This window comes from Pelobates fuscus, chromosome 2 (genome assembly GCF_036172605.1).
Source record: "Pelobates fuscus isolate aPelFus1 chromosome 2, aPelFus1.pri, whole genome shotgun sequence".
Taxonomy (NCBI): Eukaryota; Metazoa; Chordata; class Amphibia; order Anura; family Pelobatidae; genus Pelobates; species Pelobates fuscus.
Genome location: NC_086318.1, coordinates 417149695 through 417173782, shown reverse-complemented (window position 1 = coordinate 417173782; position 24088 = coordinate 417149695). Strand labels below are relative to the sequence as shown.

Here is a 24088-nt window from a genome sequence, read left to right as displayed (position 1 = left end):
ACTAATTTTAAATCATGTTGTGACATAATGCATCCACAGGGAAGAGAGCAGCAATTGCCCAGTGATTCTGCTTTTTTTTAAATTTTATAATTTTTATTATTATTATTATTATTATTGGCATTTATAAAGCGCCAACAAATTCCGCAGCGCTGTACAATTGGGGAAAAGACAAACACAATAAGAACAGACCGATACAACAGGTAGAGGGCCCTGCTCGTGAGCTTACAATCTTAAGTATCAATGCTATTCTACACAATTGACTATAGTGATCTAAATACTGTGTACACATATTAGCTGTACTTGTGTTTATTATGTATTTGCTAGTTAAAGCAATGCTTATTTAAACACTTACTTTATTTTAACTTGGGAGGATTATTTTCTTGTTTCCAATATTAGCTCGATTTCTTTAAATATTACTGAAGGAAACACGGCTGGATTTTTGGATTGATTATTAGCATAGGCAGAATTATTTTAGGAATCATTAATTGATGTTACACTGTTTAACAGGGATTTATCAATTTAACAGTTAATTGTCAAAAAATAATAACTAGATTTCCAAATCTAGAATAATATACACAATTTGGAATGAATTCCAAATCTGCAAAAAAAAAAACCCTGCTGTCCATTGGAGGGGTGAGGGGATGTTAAAGGATCACATTATAATTTACTAATGGTTAACACGCAGATTGATGACAAACGGCACTCAAAGTTGACACAAGGAGAAAGTCCACTTAAACACTAGATAACAGATAACTTTATATTTATTCATTTACAGAGATGACAAACTGTGTACTTTAAAAGAATCATTTGAAGCCCACTATAACTATTAGAAAAGCTCAGTTTATCTACCGAAATGTCGATGAAGCTAATAACAGTGGATGATTTTGAACAGTATGCAAAACAATTTCTCCAAAAATCAGTATATGATTATTATCGATCGGGTGCGGGAGATCAGCAGACCCTGGCAGACAATGTTGCTGCGTTTTCAAGGTAGGCTTAATCACCGCTATACTATTTGTTTCTAAAATACTTTATTTGATGTTCTGGAAGAGCTACAAGGCCTTTGTCTGGAGATAAAAAAAAATATGGATTTATATTATTTATAATATTAAAATGTTTTATTTTACGGGAATTGAGGTATCGTTGCTTCCTGGTATTGTGGAAGGTACATTGCTTCTTTTCACTGTATTGGTGAAACTTGTCTTTACTCACAACGTGGGAAAGTTATCACATATTCTCCAAATCAACAGTGGAATTTTTAATGTGGCTTTAAGAGTATTCATTTTGTAAACTTGTCTACACAAGAAGATCCATTGTTTGGTTCGACAGCTAAGTTGCTGAAATTAGATCCAGATATCAGAGATGCAAAGATGTACCTGCATATGTCGCAATGTAACCGGGAAATCATTTCACAATTTACCATTAAATTGCATTTGTTAATAGGTATTAACAATTGTTTTAGAGGTTAACGTTCTGTGACAATGCTGGAGATTAATTTTAATACATTTGCAAAATATATCATAAAACATTTAATTGATGGCGTGTATGAGTAGTAACATTTCATAAGCTTTTTGCTCACATTCAGCCCAATGCTAAACTGATGATGATATATTGTATCTGACAAATTCAAACTTTACAAGTTATTGAAGAGTTTCTGTCACTTTCGATGGTGTTTGTATATTTTACAAAGGCCCCAAATAATAACTTGTTTGGTTAGGGTCCAGTGGCCAAGTAATACAGTCAAAAGTAGGTTTTACTTATATTGAAGCTTTCCATGATGGCCAAATACATCTTCTTCTGTGGACCCTCTTCTGGTGCTTCTTCTCCTAGGAGTCATGTCAGTACTGTTCTTTAGTGTAACTTTTGTAAATGCCTTTTGCAAACTTTTGTCAACCTCAGTCTTGTCCATAAGACAGTAGTCCCTACTTTGTCTTATGGTATCTATGGATTGCATTGGAATTTCAATGAAGTTCCAATGCAGTCAGCATTCGTTTTTCGTAAAGATTCAGACAGGACCACTTTATGTGTAACAAGTGAAAAGATTGCAACCTCCAATTCTTGAAAATGTTTATTTCCATGCATTCTCTGAAATAAAAGTATTAGTAACATGCAGTATATAAAAAGGAAGATTTATAAAATCACTATTTTATATGAAGCTCCAACCTGTTTTGGAGATATGAAGCACTGTGTTTAGGAGATATACACAGAAATTCAAGGTAAAATGTTTGACCTGCAGGACCTTCATTTTCCAATACCGCCAGCTGACTACTCTCAGCCAATAAATGCAATCCTGTGCATTTAAATATGCAGAGAATTGATATTAGCCAGACCAGTGCCGCCAACAATGACGTCACTAATGACGGGAACATGCGTGCGGTGTCACGTTTTCACCGTGCATGCATGTTCTGGGGTCATGGGACACAATTTAGCAAATAGTAAGGTTTACAGAGTTATTTAAACCTAACAAAACAGAAGGGAATAGGTTGCGCTACAAGGGAAATAATGAATAAAAAGTAATATACTCACATACACTGAGAGAATAAAAGAATATACAAATAATAGTCCTAGTATTTAATAGACTTCTTTTGGATTCCAATAGGCTTGTAGAGACTTTGGTATGCAGTATGTCCAATAGGAAACTTGATCATCTAGTGTTGGGGAAGTCTTGACTCGGTTGTAGATATATAGGTAAGGAAACAAAGATACTCCAATAGTGCAGACTGTATGCTGACAGATAGGATTTAAATATTTTAGCAGGGAGGTAATTCACTCACCTATTTAAGAGCATAAACTAGTTCAAGTATAGCAGGCATTTAGTGGCGTCTATCCCCCACTGGTAGGATGTAGGTGTTGGTAGTTTGACGAGCTCCTCGGTATGTGGAAAAATAAGAGCCAAATATAGTGCTCACTGTATATATGTAAGATAAGTCAAAAGTGAAGAAATGAAAATACTCACATTTGTATGAGCAGGATGTACTGCTCAATATAATCACGTGGGTGGTACTATCCCCACCTAGGATTCTTGGGCAGGTGTACATTCCAAGATAATGAATGACCAGGTATAAATAAAGAAATATATAAAATAAAATAAAAGGTATATGGCAAATATATGGTTAAAAAAGCCAATATTACTTTATTAATAGTTGTAAAATAAAAGTATAAAAACAGCCAAAACGCGTTTCACCACACAGGGCTTTATCAACTGGCAATAGAAAAGAACAACCTGGTACATAGATGCTTATATAAACTAAATGAATACATGCGTATTCAAATTTTGGCGCCACAATTATGTCATCGGTACAGAGTATGAATTATAAAAACATTTCAAAACGTAAATATAATAAGAGCATAGTGTTAATGGGACAAAGTACATCATAGTCCTATATTTTAGTCTTAAAAACGAGTGTTTATTCATGAAAATAATATAGAAATAGAGGAGAAGTTGTTAATCACATGATCGCGATCTCCCGCGATCACGTGGTATGTCGCAGTGGCCATTGGGAAGTGTAGTCAAAGCTAGGAGATTGGCAATATAGAACTAGAGGAGAAGTTCTTGGTCACATGATCGCAATCTGCCGCGATCACGTGGTATGCAACAATGGCCAATGGGTAATGTAGTTAGAGCTAGGAGGTCGGTGTAAATAGGTACGCCTCCCTCTGACGTCAGTAAATAGGGCGGCGTAATCGTCCAAGTTTATACGCCGCCCTTGTCAATTTCGTCAGTGGCATAGTGCCGAAAATCAATAAGTGTGGCTTGTATTACAAGCGGCAATATGATATAGAAATAAATGCCGCGGGTGGGACTCCCCTAAAAGTAACATGTGTCTTATTCAAAAAAGCCTCCTCCTCCAGCAAGGAGTAAACGTACAGTGAGGAAAAAATATGTAGAAAAATTATGTAAATAAATGGGAATAAAAAGGTTAATATATGGATATTGTTAATAAAAATAAAGATAGATATGAAAATAAATGGAAATAAAAATAAAATAAGAAAATATATAAATATAGAGATAAGAAAAAAGTAAAATTAAGATTAAAAATAGATGTAAAAAATAGAACAAAAATACAAATATAAAAAAAAGAAAAGAAAATTTAAATAAATAAATATAAATATAAAAATAATGATAAGGCTAAGACCCAAGTGGGATACATAAAACATTCAAAGGAAAAAAGATTTTCTAATATCCTACCTTTTGGAGCCAGATATGAGATTCTCTCTTGGGTTATTAAACCATGTTATGGAACTTTTAGAGTCGAATAAAATATTCCCCATTTAATAATGGGACCTTATTTTGTAGCTTGATAAAAAACCAAAAACAGGAAAATATATATATAAAAAAAGGGGGGGGGGTGTTTGGTTAGTAATATTAATTATTAGCATTCAAATTAATTATTAGCAAATTCAGCATTCAGTCCTTCTGGAGAGAGGGTTTTAAGTAGAACACATTTTCAATACATTTTCCTTTTACCTAAGATTTTTGTCATATCTCCACCTCTCCATGGAAGGGTAACTTGTTCTATCCCAGTGACTTTTAAAAGTCTCGGATCTTTATTATGTATTAGAAAGTGTTTTGAGACTGAATGATTGTCATAGCCTCTTCTAATATTTCAACATTGTTCTGCCAATCTAATTTTTAGGCATCTTTTAGTCATGCCAATGTATTGAAGTCCACATGGGCATTCCAATGAGTATATAACATTTTTGGTATTACAACCAATGACATCTTTAATTGGGTAAGAGGTTTTTGTAATTGTAGAGGAGAAGTGGGTAGTTTTGGAGTTGGTAGTTACATTTGTGGTTCTACACACAATACATTTATTACACTTAAAGAAGCCTTTCGGCCTAGACAAAAAGTTGTCTCTTTGTTGTACATTGTTTTTAGTATAATTTTTAGTAAGGATTGTTTTAAAATTAGGGGCCCCTCTAAATATTACATTAGGTGTATCTGGAATGTGGTCTTTCAAATGGTCATCTTGTTTGAGAATGTGCCAGTGTTTATTTATAAAAAATGTTAAGGTTTTATTTTTATTGTTAAAATCTAAAATAATAGGTAATTGGGGTGGGGGGGACTGCTTTTTTATCTTTATATTTTAAAAGCTCCTTTCTCTCCTTATCTTTAACCACCTCTAGGGCTGTATCTAATTTGTCTAATTTGTAATTTTTATCTAGAAATATATTTTTCAATGAGGTAGATTGTGCATTGAAATCAGCTGTTGAAGAGCAATTTCGATGGAGGCGAAGAAATAGACTTTTTGGAATGCCATCCAACCAAGGTTTATGATGACAGCTGGTTTGGTCAATTATCGTATTGGTACAAACTTCTTTAAAGAAGGTTTTAGTTTGAATGCACAACATCTTGAATAAAGATATTTAAATCTAAAAAATTGACTGACACATTGCTAAATTCTGAAAATAAAACAATACCTCTATCATTCTCATTTAAATTTAAATGATTTAAAGATCATTTAAATGATCTAAAAACAACTAAAGAGAAGTTTCTGAACCTTGCCGAATAAAAACAGGTCATCAATATAACGGAAATATTGATTTTCGTTATATTGATGACCTGTTTTTTATTTGGCAAGGTTCACAAACTTCTCTTAAGTTGTTTTTATATCATTTAAAATGAGAATGATAGAGGTATTGTTTTATCTTCAGAATTTAGCAATGTGTCAGTCATTTTGTTAGATTTAAACAAACAACTATGTGATAATAATGGCTTCGTATGATTACTATCCTTCAATAAAATATTTCTTTTTTGCATGATTCGTCATTTTTTCAAAATCAATGCCCAAATTTCACAAATTCTGCCAGGGTATGCAAACTTTTGAGCACAACTGTATATATATAAAAACCAGCAAACACACATTCATAGAAAACATTAATTAAACCCCTAATTATATATACCTAAAATAAAAGATCACATACTTAATTCTGCCAAAGCCCACTCTGCCCTCTCTGAGTTGTTTGCTAGAATCATATAATGTTGCTGATTTATGTATAATCATATAGCTGATTTATATATCATTATATAGAAACATAGAAACATAGAAACATAGAATGTGACGGCAGATAAGAACCATTCGGCCCTTCTAGTCTGCCCAGTTTTCTAAATACTTTCATTAGTCCCTGGCATTATCTTATAGTTAGGATAGCCTTATGCCTATCCCACGCATGCTTAAACTCCTTTACTGTGTTAACCTCTACCACTTCAGCTGGAAGGCTATTCCATGCATCCACTACCCTCTCAGTAAAGTAATACTTCCTGATATTATTTTTAAACCTTTGTCCCTCTAATTTAAGACTATGTCCTCTTGTTGTGGTAGTTTTTCTTCTTTTAAATATAGTCTCCTCCTTTACTGTGTTGATTCCCTTTATGTATTTAAATGTTTCTATCATATCCCCCCTGTCTCGTCTTTCCTCCAAGCTATACATGTTAAGATCCTTTAACCTTTCCTGGTAAGTTTTATCCTGCAATCCATGAACCAGTTTAGTAGCCCTTCTCTGAACTCTCTCTAAAGTATCAATATCCTTCTGAAGATAGGGTCTCCAGTACTGTGTACAGTACTCCAAGTGAGGTCTCACCAGTGTTCTGTACAATATATATGTACAATATGTACATTTTCTTATTTCCAGGTGGAGGTTTTATCCTCGTGTTCTAAGAGATGTTTCCATAACTGATCTATCAACAACAATCTTAGGGCAAAGAGTCAGCATGCCAATATGTGTTGGGGCAACTGCAATGCAACGTATGGCTCATCCTGACGGGGAAACAGCAACTGTGAGGGGTAAGTAAAGGCTTCTATAAAAAGTACCTTACAATGGCTTTGATTTAATATTTTTGTATCAGCTATTCAAATGTTTAAAGGGAAGCTACACTGATCAGCCATGACATAAACCCCTTAACAACGTTAACATAAAGTGGGCCTTAGTGCCTTTATTATAGCATGGAATGCCCTGCTCCCCTCTGTCTGCTCGGCTGAATTTAGTTGTCCCAGACTTTTAGATGAGCTGTTTGCTGAGCTGGCTTCTAGCGCTGCAAACATCTCTTTAAATAGGCATTTAATTGCCTATTAAAAGACTGTGTTGTGAGCAGCCTTGTATTAATGGATACCTGGGGCTCCTATAGGTCAGTTGGGGCCATTTTTACTAGTCCCACAGTGACCAATGAGCTCTGTGCAATCAGGGAAGTAAGTGGCAATATGGAAAATAGGGAGATTAGCGGGTACACATGGGGATTAAGGGTGGGAGGAGGCACAAGTGACGATTATGTATACAATCATAATCAGTTTTTGTTATATATGTTTTAGATTGTAGCTGGCTAAGTAGTATATTAAAACTGTTGAAACCTAGCTTGAGGTTTTTTTACAGAAAAAGTTCCAAAAAAAGAATGTTATTTATTCATAATTCTTTATTGATCTCCAAGCCTGCAAATCTCTTGATGTTGGTATGATGTTGAGTTCTTGGGCCACATCATCAATCGAGGAGGTTGCAGAAGCTGCACCTGAAAGTCTACGTTGGATGCAACTTTACATTTACAAAGACCGCAATCTTACACGGTCACTCGTACAACGAGCTGAGAGATCAGGCTATAAAGGAATATTTTTAACCGTTGATACACCTTACCTGGGCAGACGTCTTGCTGATGTACGGAACAAATTTCAACTACCCCCTCATCTACGGTAATGTACAAATGTATTTGCCGAATGTTTGGCTCTAAATAATTAAAATGTGATAATATAAATAATAAATATTTTGGAGTATAATGATTGTGAATATCAATTAGTGTTACTAGTTAAACAATAATGAATTTTATTGAATTAAAAATTACATTTAACTTTTTTTTGGTCATATTTTTGAAAGCGGCCCAAGAGTCTAAATATCAATTAACTTCTGTGTGTGCCATGCGTGAGTCATGAATACTACTATAAACTTTACATTTGGCAATGAGAATTAATTAATTTACAGTGTGGAGTGTCCCTTTACATGTGCGAACCATAAGAGGGTAAATATAAAATTGTTGAAAACTACTTAATTCAGGCAATGACTCTTTTCTTCAACATAATTGGTCCTCTGTAGTGATAATGTGATAATTCTAGGATGAAAAACTTTGATACTGAAGAGCTGGCCTTTTCATCAAAGGAGGGTTATGGAGAAGATAGTGGTCTAGCGGTGTATGTAGCACAAGCTATTGATGCTTCAATTAAATGGGATGACATTGAATGGCTTAAAGGAATAACCTCTCTACCAATTGTTCTCAAAGGAATTCTACGAGGTTCGTAAAGAATGTGGCCACTCCACTCGTTAATGTTGATCTGCTGTATCCTTCCCCCTTTTATAAAGCATTTTGTAGATAATTAAGTACTGTGTATAAGTTATACTGAAAGAATGTCTGAAAGTGTTTCTGCTTTTGCAGTATAAGACATTCTAAACTAAATTCTAGTACTAGAGATCTTTCTAGGCACCGAGCTGGAATTTTTTTTAGTGTTTTAGCAATTTATTGTCTTTATAGTTTATTTGATGGTATTTCTGCTAATGAAGATGTGGAGGCACTTACTGGTAACCTATAGCATGTACACATTTATTACATTGTTACAGTTAAAAGGCTAAACCAAAGTTGTATTTATTTTTTTAAATTTTTATAATTCCGTTCAAATAGTAATATAATGTTTTACGGCTTTCAGCTGATGATGCCAAGAAAGCAGTTAAATGTGGCGTTAGTGGTATTTTAGTGTCTAATCATGGAGCCCGTCAATTGGATGGCGTTCCAGCTACAGTAAGTATTACTACAAAATTATCTTTAAAAAAAAGTGTGCATAAAATGCATATATGTTTAGGACTATCTTTAGCTACAGATGGCAGACTACTTATCATCGAATATTTGTTTACTTGTGTGGAAATATTCAAGGTCTTAATATATGACTATCCATGAAAGTTAGTACGGATCTGTGATCAAGATCTCTCATCCTGCACAGTCTAGTTGAATTTCTGTGATAGAGAAAGTTTGCTCCGAGTCTGATACTAGTGCTAGCAGAAGGGGTCCGCTATTTCATTAGCTCACCAGAACAAAAGGTAGTTTGATAACCTTTCTAAAGGATTTACTATTTTTGGACAAACTTTTCTAATTATTTAACATTATGAAAAATATTTGTTTTGTAATATTTTGATATATATATATATATATATATATATATATATATATATATATATATATATATATATATATATATATATATATATGATACAGTTTTGATATTTTAATATGTTTTATACAAAATATTAAACCATTTGGAAAGCTTATCCAACAATAATGTATCGAGACCAAAGAACTTTATTTATCAGCACAAATATTAGACGATACATAAATAGCCCAAGTGTAAAACTAATGCCAGGTGCGAATATAAATGAGGCGAATGATAGGTCAGGCTTTATGAAAACTGCTCCCCAAACGACTACGTTTTCCATTGATTTCTAATTTGCTACAAACACAATGTATAAGTCACTTTCTCAGAAAAGACCTCATTGTTTCCCCTATGAGAAGTTTACAAGTTTTATTTGGATGACGTCATTATGGAGAACACATTAGCTCATCTTACTGATTTTAGGAGAGACTCAGCAACCCAGAGGATTCTTTCTAATTCATGATACACATATTTTCTATGTTCATTGCATGATTTTTTGTTTTTGCATTCTATAACACACAAAGTTTTTAGTTACTCAGACACTGGGATTTTTTTTGCATAGATTGACATACTGCCAGAAATCGTAGAAGCAGTAGATGGGAAAGTAGAAGTCTACCTAGATGGCGGTATAAGGAAAGGAACGGATGTCCTGAAAGCCTTGGCCCTCGGGGCCCGAGCAGTATTTGTTGGAAGACCTGCTATTTGGGGCTTGGCATATCAAGTAAGTGTCTCTCTCTCTGTGTTCTAGTTGTAATGAGGTTATGGTCCAGATCATATGAAGTTTCATAGACACATCTCTCTCTCTCTTGGTTCAACTCAATAGGTCAGGGATAGGCAACCTTTGGCACTCCAGATGTTTTGGACTACCTCTCCCATAATGCTCTTACTCCCATAATACTGGTAAAGCATCATGGGAGGTGTAGTCCAAAACATCTGGAGTGCCGAAGGTTGCCTATGCAATGTCAATGTTAGACAACCCTTAAATAAACCCTCATTATAAACGTGTTGGTGTTTTTTTTCCTTCTGTCAATATAGTCGGTCCATAATTTATTTGCAGCTGAGAGATAGCTGTAAAATACGAAGATAGAAACTTGTCATTAATATATAATCTAAAATGTTCTAATGGAATTCTGAACGTATTACCGTTTACCTCTAGGGAGAAGAAGGAGTAAAACAGGTTCTAAATATATTAATGGAGGAACTGAAATTGTCCATGTCACTAACAGGTGAGAAATCAATAGTGATCTCTTCTCATGTACAGTCTGCAGCATGCAGGAAAATTCACCTTGCAGTAAAAAAGACAGAAAATATTTTTTTTTGTGTGTGTGAAATAAATGTGCCTTTTTTACACCAAATGCTTTGCCATAAGTCATGCATGCACTGTATTCCAGAGCCCTTTTGTGCAATTGTACATGTGCACATTCTTATTAAGTCCTTATACATACGCCTTGTTGTCATCTTTAGTTAAATCTTACTAATTCGCATTCAAATATTAAAAGGTAGAAAAGCTATTTTTGCCTCTTAGAGAAGGCAAATAGAACAGGCTTTATCATATGTAAAATGACTTTAAAGTTTTAGCATAATTCCAAACATTTACCAAACATATTACACTACGTATACTGAATTTCACAATTACAGATTTTTCAGTTTGGAAATAAACATTAAGATGTAGTATATTATATGAACTAAACAAAACAAAAAAATGAGAAACACAATTTCATTATAAAATGCTTTACTTGGAATTAAACAATATTGTGTTCTATTTCCGTTAAAAATGCTTTAAAAAAATAAATACACAAAATTCATTTCAAAACTTATACTTTCTCCAATAACTATATACATACTAATTATGTAATCTTTTGAAATGTTTTGCAATTTGAGCCAGGGGTGGCATGTTATACCTTAAAAGACTATGTCATTTATTCAGTTAATTAAAAATGGATTTGTGGCAGAAGTATCACATTTCTTTGACACCCTTTAAGGAGTTCTTAGAACCAACGTGGCGAACTGGTGATTGATGTGTGAAACAAAGCAGATAGGAATCACGTTCTTTGAAGTTCTTATGGTTTTCTTAAGTTAATCTCTTCAAAGACAAAGCTGCTAATAAAGTATTGAATATACTTGTAATTTATTAATCCATGTTTATGGGTGTTTATTTTTGTTAGACAAAAATACAAAAAAAAAATGAAAGTAAGATGTGTGTCATTCTTTTTATACCGTTTCTGAAGCCTTGTAATTGCTGTACTTCACATCATCTCTGAAAAGCTTCCTTTTACCCTCAATAAAACAAGATGATGCACAAAGCCAAAATCAGAACCAATGTGGTTTACTGTTGAATATAAAATCTGCCACGTACCCACATCAACAACTTGTCTAGTTATGTTATCATACCATTACTGGTTGTATCTAGTTATGTTATCATTCCATTACTGGTTGTATCTAGTTATGTTATCATACCATTACTGGTTGTATCTAGTTATGTTATCATTCCATTACTGGTTGTGTCTAGTTATATTATCATACCATTACTGGTTGTGTCTAGTTATGTTATCATACCATTACTGGTTGTGTCTAGTTATATTATCATACCCTTACTGGTTGTATCTAGTTATGTTATCATACCATTACTGTTTGTATCTAGTTATATTATCATACCATTACTGGTTGTATCTAGTTATATTATCATACCATTACTGGTTGTGTCTAGTTATGTTATCATACCATTACTGGTTGTATCTAGTTATGTTATCATACCATTACTGGTTGTATCTAGTTATGTTATCATTCCATTACTGGTTGTGTCTAGTTATGTTATCATACCATTACTGGTTGTATCTAGTTATGTTATCATACCATTACTGCTTGTATCTAGTTATGTTATCATTCCATTACTGGTTGTGTATAGTTATGTTATCATACCATTACTGGTTGTGTCTAGTTATGTTATCATACCATTACTGGTTGTGTCTAGTTATATTATCATACCCTTACTGGTTGTATCTAGTTATGTTATCATACCATTACTGTTTGTATCTAGTTATATTATCATACCATTACTGGTTGTATCTAGTTATATTATCATACCATTACTGGTTGTGTCTAGTTATATTATCATACCATTACTGGTTGTATCTAGTTATGTTATCATTCCATTACTGGTTGTGTATAGTTATGTTATCATACCATTACTGGTTGTGTCTAGTTATGTTATCATACCATTACTGGTTGTGTCTAGTTATGTTATCATACCATTACTGGTTGTGTCTAGTTATGTTATCATACCATTACTGGTTGTATCTAGTTATGTTATCATTCCATTACTGGTTGTGTCTAGTTATATTACCATACCATTACTGGTTGTATCTAGTTATGTTATCATTCCATTACTGGTTGTGTCTAGTTATGTTATCATACCATTACTGCTTGTATCTAGTTATGTTATCATTCCATTACTGGTTGTGTCTAGTTATGTTATCATACCATTACTGGTTGTGTCTAGTTATATTACCATACCATTACTGGTTGTATCTAGTTATGTTATCATTCCATTACTGGTTGTATCTAGTTATGTTACCATTCCATTACTGGTTGTATCTAATTATGTTATCATACCATTACTGGTTGTATCTAGTTATGTTATCATACCATTACTGGTTGTGTCTAGTTATGTTATCATACCATTACTGGTTGCCTCTAGTTATGTTATCATACCTTAACTGGTTGTATCTAGTTATGTTATCATACCATTACTGGTTGTGTCTAGTTATGTTATCATACCATTACTGGTTGTGTCTAGTTATGTAATCATACCATTACTGGTTGTATCTAGTTATGTTATCATTCCATTACTGGTTGTGTCTAGTTATATTACCATACCATTACTGGTTGTATCTAGTTATGTTATCATTCCATTACTGGTTGTGTCTAGTTATGTTATCATACCATTACTGGTTGTGTCTAGTTATATTACCATACCATTACTGGTTGTATCTAGTTATGTTATCATTCCATTACTGGTTGTATCTAGTTATGTTACCATTCCATTACTGGTTGTATCTAATTATGTTATCATACCATTACTGGTTGTATCTAGTTATGTTATCATACCATTACTGGTTGTGTCTAGTTATGTTATCATACCATTACTGGTTGCCTCTAGTTATGTTATCATACCTTAACTGGTTGTATCTAGTTATGTTATCATACCATTAACGGTTGTGTCTAGTTATGTTATCATACCATTACTGGTTGTGTCTAGTTATGTAATCATACCATTACTGGTTGTATCTAGTTATGTTATCATTCCATTACTGGTTGTGTCTAGTTATATTACCATACCATTACTGGTTGTATCTAGTTATGTTATCATTCCATTACTGGGTGTGTCTAGTTATGTTATCATACCATTACTGGTTGTGTCTAGTTATATTACCATACCATTACTGTTTGTATCTAGTTATGTTATCATTCCATTACTGGTTGTATCTAGTTATGTTACCATTCCATTACTGGTTGTATCTAATTATGTTATCATACCATTACTGGTTGTATCTAGTTATGTTATCATACCATTACTGGTTGTGTCTAGTTATATTATCATACCATTACTGGTTGTGTCTAGTTATGTTATCATACCATTACTGGTTGTATCTAGTTATGTTATCATAACATTACTGGTTGTATCTAGTTATGTTATCATTACATTACTGGTTGTGTCTAGTTATGTTATCATACCATTACTGCTTGTATCTAGTTATGTTATCATTCCATTACTGGTTGTGTATAGTTATGTTATCATACCATTACTGGTTGTGTCTAGTTATGTTATCATTCCATCACTGGTTGTGTCTAGTTATATTATCATACCATTACTGGTTGTATGTAGTTATGTTATCATTCCATTACTAGTTGTGTCTAGTTATGTTATCATTCCATCACTGGTTGTGTCTAGTTATGTTATCATACCATTATTGGTTGTGTCTAGTTATGTTATCATAACATTACTAGTTGTATCGAGTTGTGTTTTTTACCATTAACTTGCCAAGTCTTGTTATGCTGATATACCATTAACTTGTTGTGTCTAGTAACGCTGTGACATCACAATTTTGTCTTGTCTATTTATAAAGTTATACGTCACCAACTTTTCCTGTCTAGCTACATTGTTACATGATCAGTAGTCATTGTCTAGGATTGTTACATCCCTGGCATGTATCATCATCATGTTTTGTTACCACCCCTTCTCTCTATGATGTAACATCATCAACTTGTCTAGTTACATTGTTAAGTAGTATGTCACCAGTTTTTAGTCTAATTGTGTTGTCACATCACCAGCCTGTCTAATACTAATATGTATTAACATCACTAGCTTGCTTTATCTAAAATCTTGACAGTAACATCACCAGTCTGTGTTACCTGAGTACATATTTACATCACCAGCTTGCTTTATCTAGTAATTGTATCACATCACCAGCTTGTTTTATCTAGTAATATTATTACATCACCAGCTTGCTTTATCTAGTAATATTATTACATCACCAGCTTGTTTTATCTAGTAATATTATTACATTACCAGCTTGTTTTATCTAGTAATATTTTTACATCACCAGCTTGTTTTATCTAGTAATATTATTACATCACCAGCTTGTTTTATCCAGTAATATTATTACATTACAAGCTTGCTTTAGCTAGTAATATTATTACAACACCAGCTTGTTTTATCTAGTAATATTATTACATCACCAGCTTGTTTTATCTAGTAATATTATTACATCACCAGCTTGCTTTATCTAGTAATATTATTACAACGCCAGCTTGCTCTATCTGGTAATATTATTACATCACCAGCTTGCTTTATCTAGTAATATTATTACAACACCAGCTTGCTTTATCTAGTAATATTATTACATCACCAGCTTGCTTTATCTTGTAATATTATTACAACACCAGCTTTTTTAAATCTAGTATTATTATTACATCACCAGCTTGCTTTATCTAGTAATATTATTACATCACCAGCTTGCTTTATCTAGTAATATTATTACATCACCAGCTTGTTTTATCTAATAATATTATTACATTACCAGCTTGTTTTATCTAGTAATATTTTTACATCACCAGCTTGTTTTATCTAGTAATATTATTACATCACCAGCTTGTTTTATCCAGTAATATTATTACATTACCAGCTTGCTTTAGCTAGTAATATTATTACAACACCAGCTAGTTTTATCTAGTAATATTATTACATCACCAGCTTGCTTTATCTAGTAATATTATTACAACACCAGCTTGCTCTATCTGGTAATATTATTACATCACCAGCTTGCTTTATCTAGTAATATTATTACAACGCCAGCTTGCGTTATCTAGTAATATTATTACATCACCAGCTTGCTTTATCTTGTAATATTATTACAACACCAGTTTTTTTTAATCTAGTATTATTATTACATCACCAGCTTGCTTTATCTAGTAATATTATTACATCACCAGCTTGCTTTATCTAGTAATATTATTACATCACCAGCTTGTTTTATCTAATAATATTATTACATTGCCAGCTTGTTTTATCTAGTAATATTTTTTACATCACCAGCTTGTTTTATCTAGTAATATTATTACATCACCAGCTTGTTTTATCCAGTAATATTATTACATTACCAGCTTGCTTTAGCTAGTAATATTATTACAACACCAGCTTGTTTTATCTAGTAATATTATTACATCACCAGCTTGCTTTATCTAGTAATATTATTACAACACCAGCTTGCTCTATCACCAGCTTGCTTTATCTAGTAATATTATTACAACACCAGCTTGCTTTATCTTGTAATATTATTACAACACCAGCTTTTTTTAATCTAGTATTATTATTACATCACCAGCTTGCTTTATCTAGTAATATTATTATATCACCAGCTTGCTTTATCTAGTAATATTATTACATCACCAGCTTGTTTTATCTAGTAATATTTTTACATCACCAGCTTGCTTTATCTAGTAATATTATTACATCACCAGCTTGTTTTATCTAGTAATATTATTACATCACCAGCTTGCTTTATCTAGTAACATTATTACATCACCAGCCTGTTTTATCTAGTATTATTATTACATCACCAGCTTGTTTTATCTAGTAATAATATTACATCACCAGCTTGCTTTATCCAGTAATATTATTACATCACCAGCTTGCTTTATCTAGTATTATTATTACATCACCAGCTTGCTTTATCCAGTAATATTATTACATCACCAGCTTGCTTTATCTAGTATTATTGTTACATCACCAGCTTGCTTTATCTAGTAATATTATTACATCACCAGCTTGTTTTATCTAGTAATATTATTACATCACCAGCTTGCTTTATCTAGTAATATTATTACATCACCAGCTTGTATTATCTAGTTATATTGTTACATCACCAGCCTGTATTATCTAGTTATATTGTTACATCACCCACCTGTATTATCTAGTTATATTGTTACATCACCAGCCTGTATTATCTAGTACTGTTACATCACCAGCCTGTATTATCTAGTTTTATTGTTACATCACCAGCCTGTATTTTCTAGTTATATTGTTACATCACCAGCCTGTATTATCCAGTACTGTTACATCACCAGCCTGTATTATCTAGTTATATTGTTACATCACCAGCCTGTATTATCTAGTTATATTGTTACATCACCAGCTTGTATTATCTAGTTATATTGTTACATCACCAGCTTGCTTTATCTAGTAATATTATTACATCACCAGCCTGTATTATCTAGTTATATTGTTACATCACAAGCCTGTATTATCTAGTTGTATTGTTACATCACCAGCTTGCTTTATCTAGTTATATTGTTACATCACCAGCCTGTATTATCTAGTTATATTGTGACATCACCAGCCTGTATTATCTAGTTATATTGTTACATCACCAGCCTGCTTTATCTAGTAATATTGTTACATCACCCCCTGTATTATCTAGTTATATTGTTACATCACCCACCTGTATTATCTAGTTATATTGTTACATTGCCCACCTGCATTATCTAGTTATATTGTTACATCACCAGCCTGTATTATCTAGTTATATTGTTACATCACCCACCTGTATTATCTAGTTATATTGTTACATCAGCAGCTTGCTTTATCTAGTAATATTATTACATCACCAGCTTGTTTTATCTAGTAATATTTTTACATCACCAGCTTGCTTTATCTAGTAATATTATTACATCACCAGCTTGTTTTATCTAGTAATATTATTACATCACCAGCTTGCTTTATCTAGTAACATTATTACATCACCAGCCTGTTTTATCTAGTATTATTATTACATCACCAGCTTGTTTTATCTAGTAATAATATTACATCACCAGCTTGCTTTATCCAGTAATATTATTACATCACCAGCTTGCTTTATCTAGTATTATTATTACATCACCAGCTTGCTTTATCCAGTAATATTATTACATCACCAGCTTGCTTTATCTAGTATTATTGTTACATCACCAGCTTGCTTTATCTAGTAATATTATTACATCACCAGCTTGTTTTATCTAGTAATATTATTACATCACCAGCTTGCTTTATCTAGTAATATTATTACATCACCAGCTTGTATTATCTAGTTATATTGTTACATCACCAGCCTGTATTATCTAGTTATATTGTTACATCACCCACCTGTATTATCTAGTTATATTGTTACATCACCAGCCTGTATTATCTAGTACTGTTACATCACCAGCCTGTATTATCTAGTTATATTGTTACATCACCAGCCTGTATTATCTAGTTATATTGTTACATCACCAGCCTGTATTATCTAGTTATATTGTTACATCACCAGCTTGTATTATCTAGTTATATTGTTACATCACCAGCTTGCTTTATCTAGTAATATTATTACATCACCAGCCTGTATTATCTAGTTATATTGTTACATCACAAGCCTGTATTATCTAGTTGTATTGTTACATCACCAGCTTGCTTTATCTAGTTATATTGTTACATCACCAGCCTGTATTATCTAGTTATATTGTGACATCACCAGCCTGTATTATCTAGTTATATTGTTACATCACCAGCTTGTATTATCTAGTTATATTGTTACATCACCAGCCTGCTTTATCTAGTAATATTGTTACATCACCCCCTGTATTATCTAGTTATATTGTTACATCACCCCCTGTATTATCTAGTTATATTGTTACATCACCAGCCTGTATTATCTAGTTATATTGTTACATCACCAGCCTGTATTATCTAGTTATATTGTTACATCACCAGCCTGTATTATCCAGTTATATTGTTACATCACCAGCCTGTATTATCTAGTTATATTGTTACATCACCAGCCTATATTATCTAGTTATATTGTTACATTGCCCACCTGCATTATCTAGTTATATTGTTACATCACCAGCCTGTATTATCTAGTTATATTGTTACATCACCAGCCTGTATTATCTAGTTATATTGTTACATCACCAGCCTGTATTATCTAGTTATATTGTTACATCACCAGCCTGTATTATCTAGTTATATTGTTACATCACCAGCCTATATTATCTAGTTATATTGTTACATCACCAGCCTGTATTATCTAGTTATATTGTTACATCACCAGCCTATATTATCTAGTTATATTGTTACATCACCAGCTTGTATTATCTAGTTATATTGTTACATCACCAGCCTGTATTATCTAGTTATATTGTTACATCACCAGCCTGTATTATCTAGTTATATTATTACATCACCAGCTTGCTTTATCTAGTTATATTGTTACATCACCAGCCTATATTATCTAGTTATATTGTTACATCACCCACCTGTATTATCTAGTTTTATTGTTACATCACCAGCCTGTATTATCTAGTTATATTGTTACATCACCCACCTGTATTATCTAGTTATATTGTTACATTGCCCACCTGCATTATCTAGTTATATTGTTACATCACCAGCCTGTATTATCTAGTTATATTGTTACATCACCCACCTGTATTATCTAGTTATATTGTTACATCAGCAGCCTGTATTATCTAGTCATATTGTTGCATCACCAGCCTGTATTATCTAGTTATATTGTTACATCACCCACCTGTATTATCTAGTTATATTGTTACATCACCCACCTGTATTATCTAGTTATATTGTTATATCACCAGCCTGTATTATCTAGTTATATTGTTACATCACCCCCTGTATTATCTAGTTATATTGTTACATCACCCACCTGTATTATCTAGTTATATTGTTACATTGCCCACCTGCATTATCTAGTTATATTGTTACATCACCAGCCTGTATTATCTAGTTATATTGTTACATCACCCACCTGTATTATCTAGTTATATTGTTACATCAGCAGCCTGTATTATCTAGTCATATTGTTGCATCACCAGCCTGTATTATCTAGTTATATTGTTACATCACCCACCTGTATTATCTAGTTATATTGTTACATCACCAGCCTGTATTATCTAGTTATATTGTTACATCACCCACCTGTATTATCTAGTTATATTGTTGCATCACCAGCCTGTATTATCTAGTTATATTGTTACATCACCAGCCTGTATTATCTAGTTATATTGTTACATCACCAGCCTATATTATCTAGTTATATTGTTACATCACCAGCCTGTATTATCTAGTTATATTGTTACATCACCAGCCTGTATTATCTAGTTATATTGTTACATCACCAGCCTGTATTATCTAGTTATATTGTTACATCACCCACCTGTATTATCTAGTTATATTGTTATATCACCAGCCTGTATTATCTAGTTATATTGTTACATCACCAGCCTGTATTATCTAGTTATATTGTTACATCACCAGCCTGTATTATCTAGTTATATTGTTACATCACCAGCCTGTATTATCTAGTTATATTGTTACATCACCCACCTGTATTATCTAGTTATATTGTTACATCACCAGCCTATATTATCTAGTTATATTGTTACATCACCAGCTTGTATTATCTAGTTATATTGTTACATCACCAGCCTGTATTATCTAGTTATATTGTTACATCACCAGCTTGTATTATCTAGTTATATTGTTACATCACCAGCTTGTATTATCTAGTTATATTGTTACATCACCAGCTTGTATTATCTAGTTTTATTGTTACATCACCAGCCTGTATTATCTAGTTATATTGTTACATCACCAGCCTGTATTATCTAGTTATATTGTTACATCACCAGCCTATATTATCTAGTTATATTGTTACATCACCAGCTTGTATTATCTAGTTATATTGTTACATCACCAGCCTGTATTATCTAGTTATATTGTTACATCACCAGCCTGTATTATCTAGTTATATTATTACATAACCAGCTTGCTTTATCTAGTTATATTGTTACATCACCAGCCTATATTATCTAGTTATATTGTTACATCACCCACCTGTATTATCTAGTTATATTGTTACATCACCAGCCTGTATTATCTAGTTATATTATTACATCACCAGCCTGTATTATCTAGTAATATTGTTACATCACCAGCTTTTATGAACATTACCTTGTTACATCCCCAGCTTATCTTGTCTAGTTGTACTTCTATCCATTACTTTTCCTGTTTAGTTTAATTTTAATGGACTTGTCTTCCCTAGCTGATATTATTAAAACATTATAAAGCATCCTGCAGTAAGTTACTGACTGTCTTATTGAGAGTCGATACATCTTTGGTACATTAGCAGCTTGGCATGTTTGGATTGTAGAGGTGGCATTAATTAATTCATGCAATTCATTTCTTTTTTTATATATATTTTTTTTAAGTCATGAAGTTATTTTATAATGCCTAAAAACAAACATATCGCGTTAATCGAATTATTAAAGGGAACATATTGTACTTTTATGAATGTTACATAGGTTTTATTTTGACACTAGAACTTTTTGTACTAATTCATTTTTACTCTATTAACCCACACTCAACTCTTCCACTTCCATCCTGCACTGTTACCTTTTTTGTTATAAGTGTCAAGTCGTGCATGATTACATGGCTGAGGTTTCTGGGAATTGTAGTTCAGTTGTTGACTTTCTACAGCAGAACTTTCACCATTAAAACAAACTTTCACCATTGAACTACAATCTCCAGAAACTCTTGTGCTGCCCATAAATCATTGCTTCAAAAGTTTAGAAACATCAGTCACATCTGTATTTGGTGAAAGGTTAGAGCTCAATGGTAATCCTGCGCAGTCTCGAGTTTTGGAGCAATGTTTAACTGTGATTATCTTTTTTATTATTTTTGCAATGCACTGTCAATGTGATGCATTTAAAATAGTACAAATTGAGCCTAGTGTCTACTTGTAATAACATTTCTTCAACAGCGTAGATTAAATATATATATTTTTAAAATTAAATACACATATTAATATGTTTAAGCAATATTGAATAATATGTGGGATGTAGTTAAAGGTAAAGTTTAAGTACCATAACCTCTAGTGATCATGGTGCCAGTATTCCCCGGGCACAGCCTGATTGTGAACTTTTAATAATGGTTTGACAGACCCTTACGGTCTGAACTGGTGTGGTAAAGCAGATGCTCATAGTTCCTCATTATAATACCATCTCATTCCAAATTAGAAAATTATTCATTGGTTGTAAATCTCAGCCAGGGGCAAAAAAATAACCAGGGCTTAAGGCCAAAACTAAATTTAGCAGCTCCTCCCAATAGCTGCAAGCAAATCTTCTTGACATATTAATGGTAACATACAGATACACACAGATACACAGTCACACTGATGCAAAGACATACACAGGCACAGAGAGGAAAATAAAGGCAAATACTGAAACACACACAGATAGGCACAGACACATAGACAGGCTTACATATGAATAGATATGCACAGACACACACAGGTACACACAGGCAGTGACCAGCATATGCAGATACAGACAGGCATACACAGGTACAGCAAGACAGAGACAAACATACACAGCCAGATACATCATACACAGGTACAGACAGGCATACACAGGGACAGACAGAGAAACACAGACACACACAATCACAGACATGCATTCACAGTCATAGCCAGGCACAAAGACAGGCACGCATAGTATGTATGCTAAACTTTGATGTGTTTGCATATAATTTTGCCCAACTTAATCTCTTGCTTCTCCTCTCATCCTTTAATGTTTTGTCTTTGCTCCACCTCTCACATGCCCTTCTCAAACCCCGAACTTCACGATTACACCCTTCCATAGTGTCTTTTCCCATTGCCTCCCGAAGGCCCACCAACTTGTCCCAAATCCATTCCTCCCAATGTTAGAAGGTATGATATAGGCAAAGACTTTTCTTTTTTGTGTATTTTCTTTTTTTTTTTTTAAGAATAATAGTTATATGTTTATTTAATCATTCAGGTTTTCAATAATAATTCCAAAGAGGAGCCATACTTGAAGGATAGCTGACTTTGAGCATTTTCTGAGTTTGGATATATTGACGTTACATTTGAAATACACTTTGAATTTTAACTTTAGCGGATAACCTTACTATCTCACTGTTTATTTTCCCACACAGGTTGTTGCAACATTCAAGAAATAAAGAGATGCCTAGTGCGGGAAAATCGATTTTCTTCTAAAATATAGTAAATTCGATTTAACATGCAAATAGTTATTCATTGTTAAAAATTGTCACTTGTGCATTGCATCGACACGGTTCTATCATATCTGTACTTACAGAGTTATTCACTAACATTTCAATTCAAAATGAATTCAGAGTGAATTGCGAATTTACATTCAAAGCAGCAAAATTGGAAAAATCAGCTATGCTTCCCATTCAACTACTCTGGCTTTAAATTTGAAATTCACTTTGAATTAACCTTGAATTCTAATTTTAGTAAGTAACGCATTAAGAATGACATTGTTTCATGTACTGTATTTGACTTAAAGGTTCTCACTGTTTACATTGTAAGCGCAATCAAGACAATCTTCGTTTTACTTCATGTGATATTTCTTTGATACACAAGACCAAGCACAGCAGCGCATGGAATGATGTGATCTTAAAGGGACATGCTAGGCACCAAAACCACTCCTGCGTGCATGCTCAAACCATTAATTAACTGTTTTACACTTTCAATGCTAGAAAAACAGACTAAGTGTCCACAATGCTTTCACATGTTACCAACAGAGGACATCCATGGGCTCCCAGCACCATAACCACTACAGTGCACCGTAATGGTTATGATGCCTAGAATGTTTCTTTAAAAGGCCTTAGGCAAGAAACCAACCTAAGTGCATTTTATATGTTTTAGTCTTATATACATGCTGTTTTCTTTCCTTTTCAAATCTCGTTAGTTTAGCAAATTGAATGTTTTAGAGCTTTCTGTCACATGATCCAGCCCTCTTAGCCATCCCTTCTGTTCATAAAGCAACTTCCTTATTAGGTGCACTTTTAGTAGCCAATGTTTAGCTAAACTGCTGGCATGACTCTGCCCCACTGTCAAACACTGTCTGCTTATTATCTGCCCCCTTTGCACATCTTTAAGTAGATAATAGGAGGTAAGTGAATGGGCAAAGAATGGTTTTAAGTGACCACCTCAGCTCACACTGAACTCTTACTGGCTGAGCGACACAGGGCAACTTTCAATTGGGACGATGTTTAGTTGAATGGGGAGGTGAGGCTATGCTGCAGATGATCACAAAACTTTTTTATTATTATTAATTTTTTTTTTGCTAAACTAAAGAGATTTAAAGGGACACTCCAGACTCCTAAAGCACTTAAGCTTGCTTAAGCTTGCTTAAAAAAACGCTTTATGTGTTAAGAATATGCCCTCCTTTTATTTTGCAAAAAGTGCAGCTTACAAAACAAATTTACAATTTTTTAAATTAACCTAGTTACACCCCCTGGCTTTCAAGCAGACATCTAGTCCTGTTACCTG

The 24088-nt window shown here is 33.1% G+C and overlaps 1 protein-coding gene across 1 annotated transcript; it reads left to right on the top strand.

The window, feature by feature from the left end:
- Positions 1–788: 788 nt before the first annotated feature.
- On the top strand, positions 789–23711 carry HAO1 (hydroxyacid oxidase 1). Its single transcript, XM_063441500.1, has 8 exons — positions 789–990; positions 6637–6788; positions 7427–7682; positions 8100–8275; positions 8685–8776; positions 9745–9903; positions 10339–10408; positions 22729–23711. Exons 1-8 carry the CDS (start codon positions 854–856, stop codon positions 22794–22796), a joined length of 1110 nt encoding a protein of 369 aa, XP_063297570.1. The 5' UTR covers positions 789–853; the 3' UTR covers positions 22797–23711.
- The last annotated feature ends 377 nt before the right edge of the window (positions 23712–24088 follow it).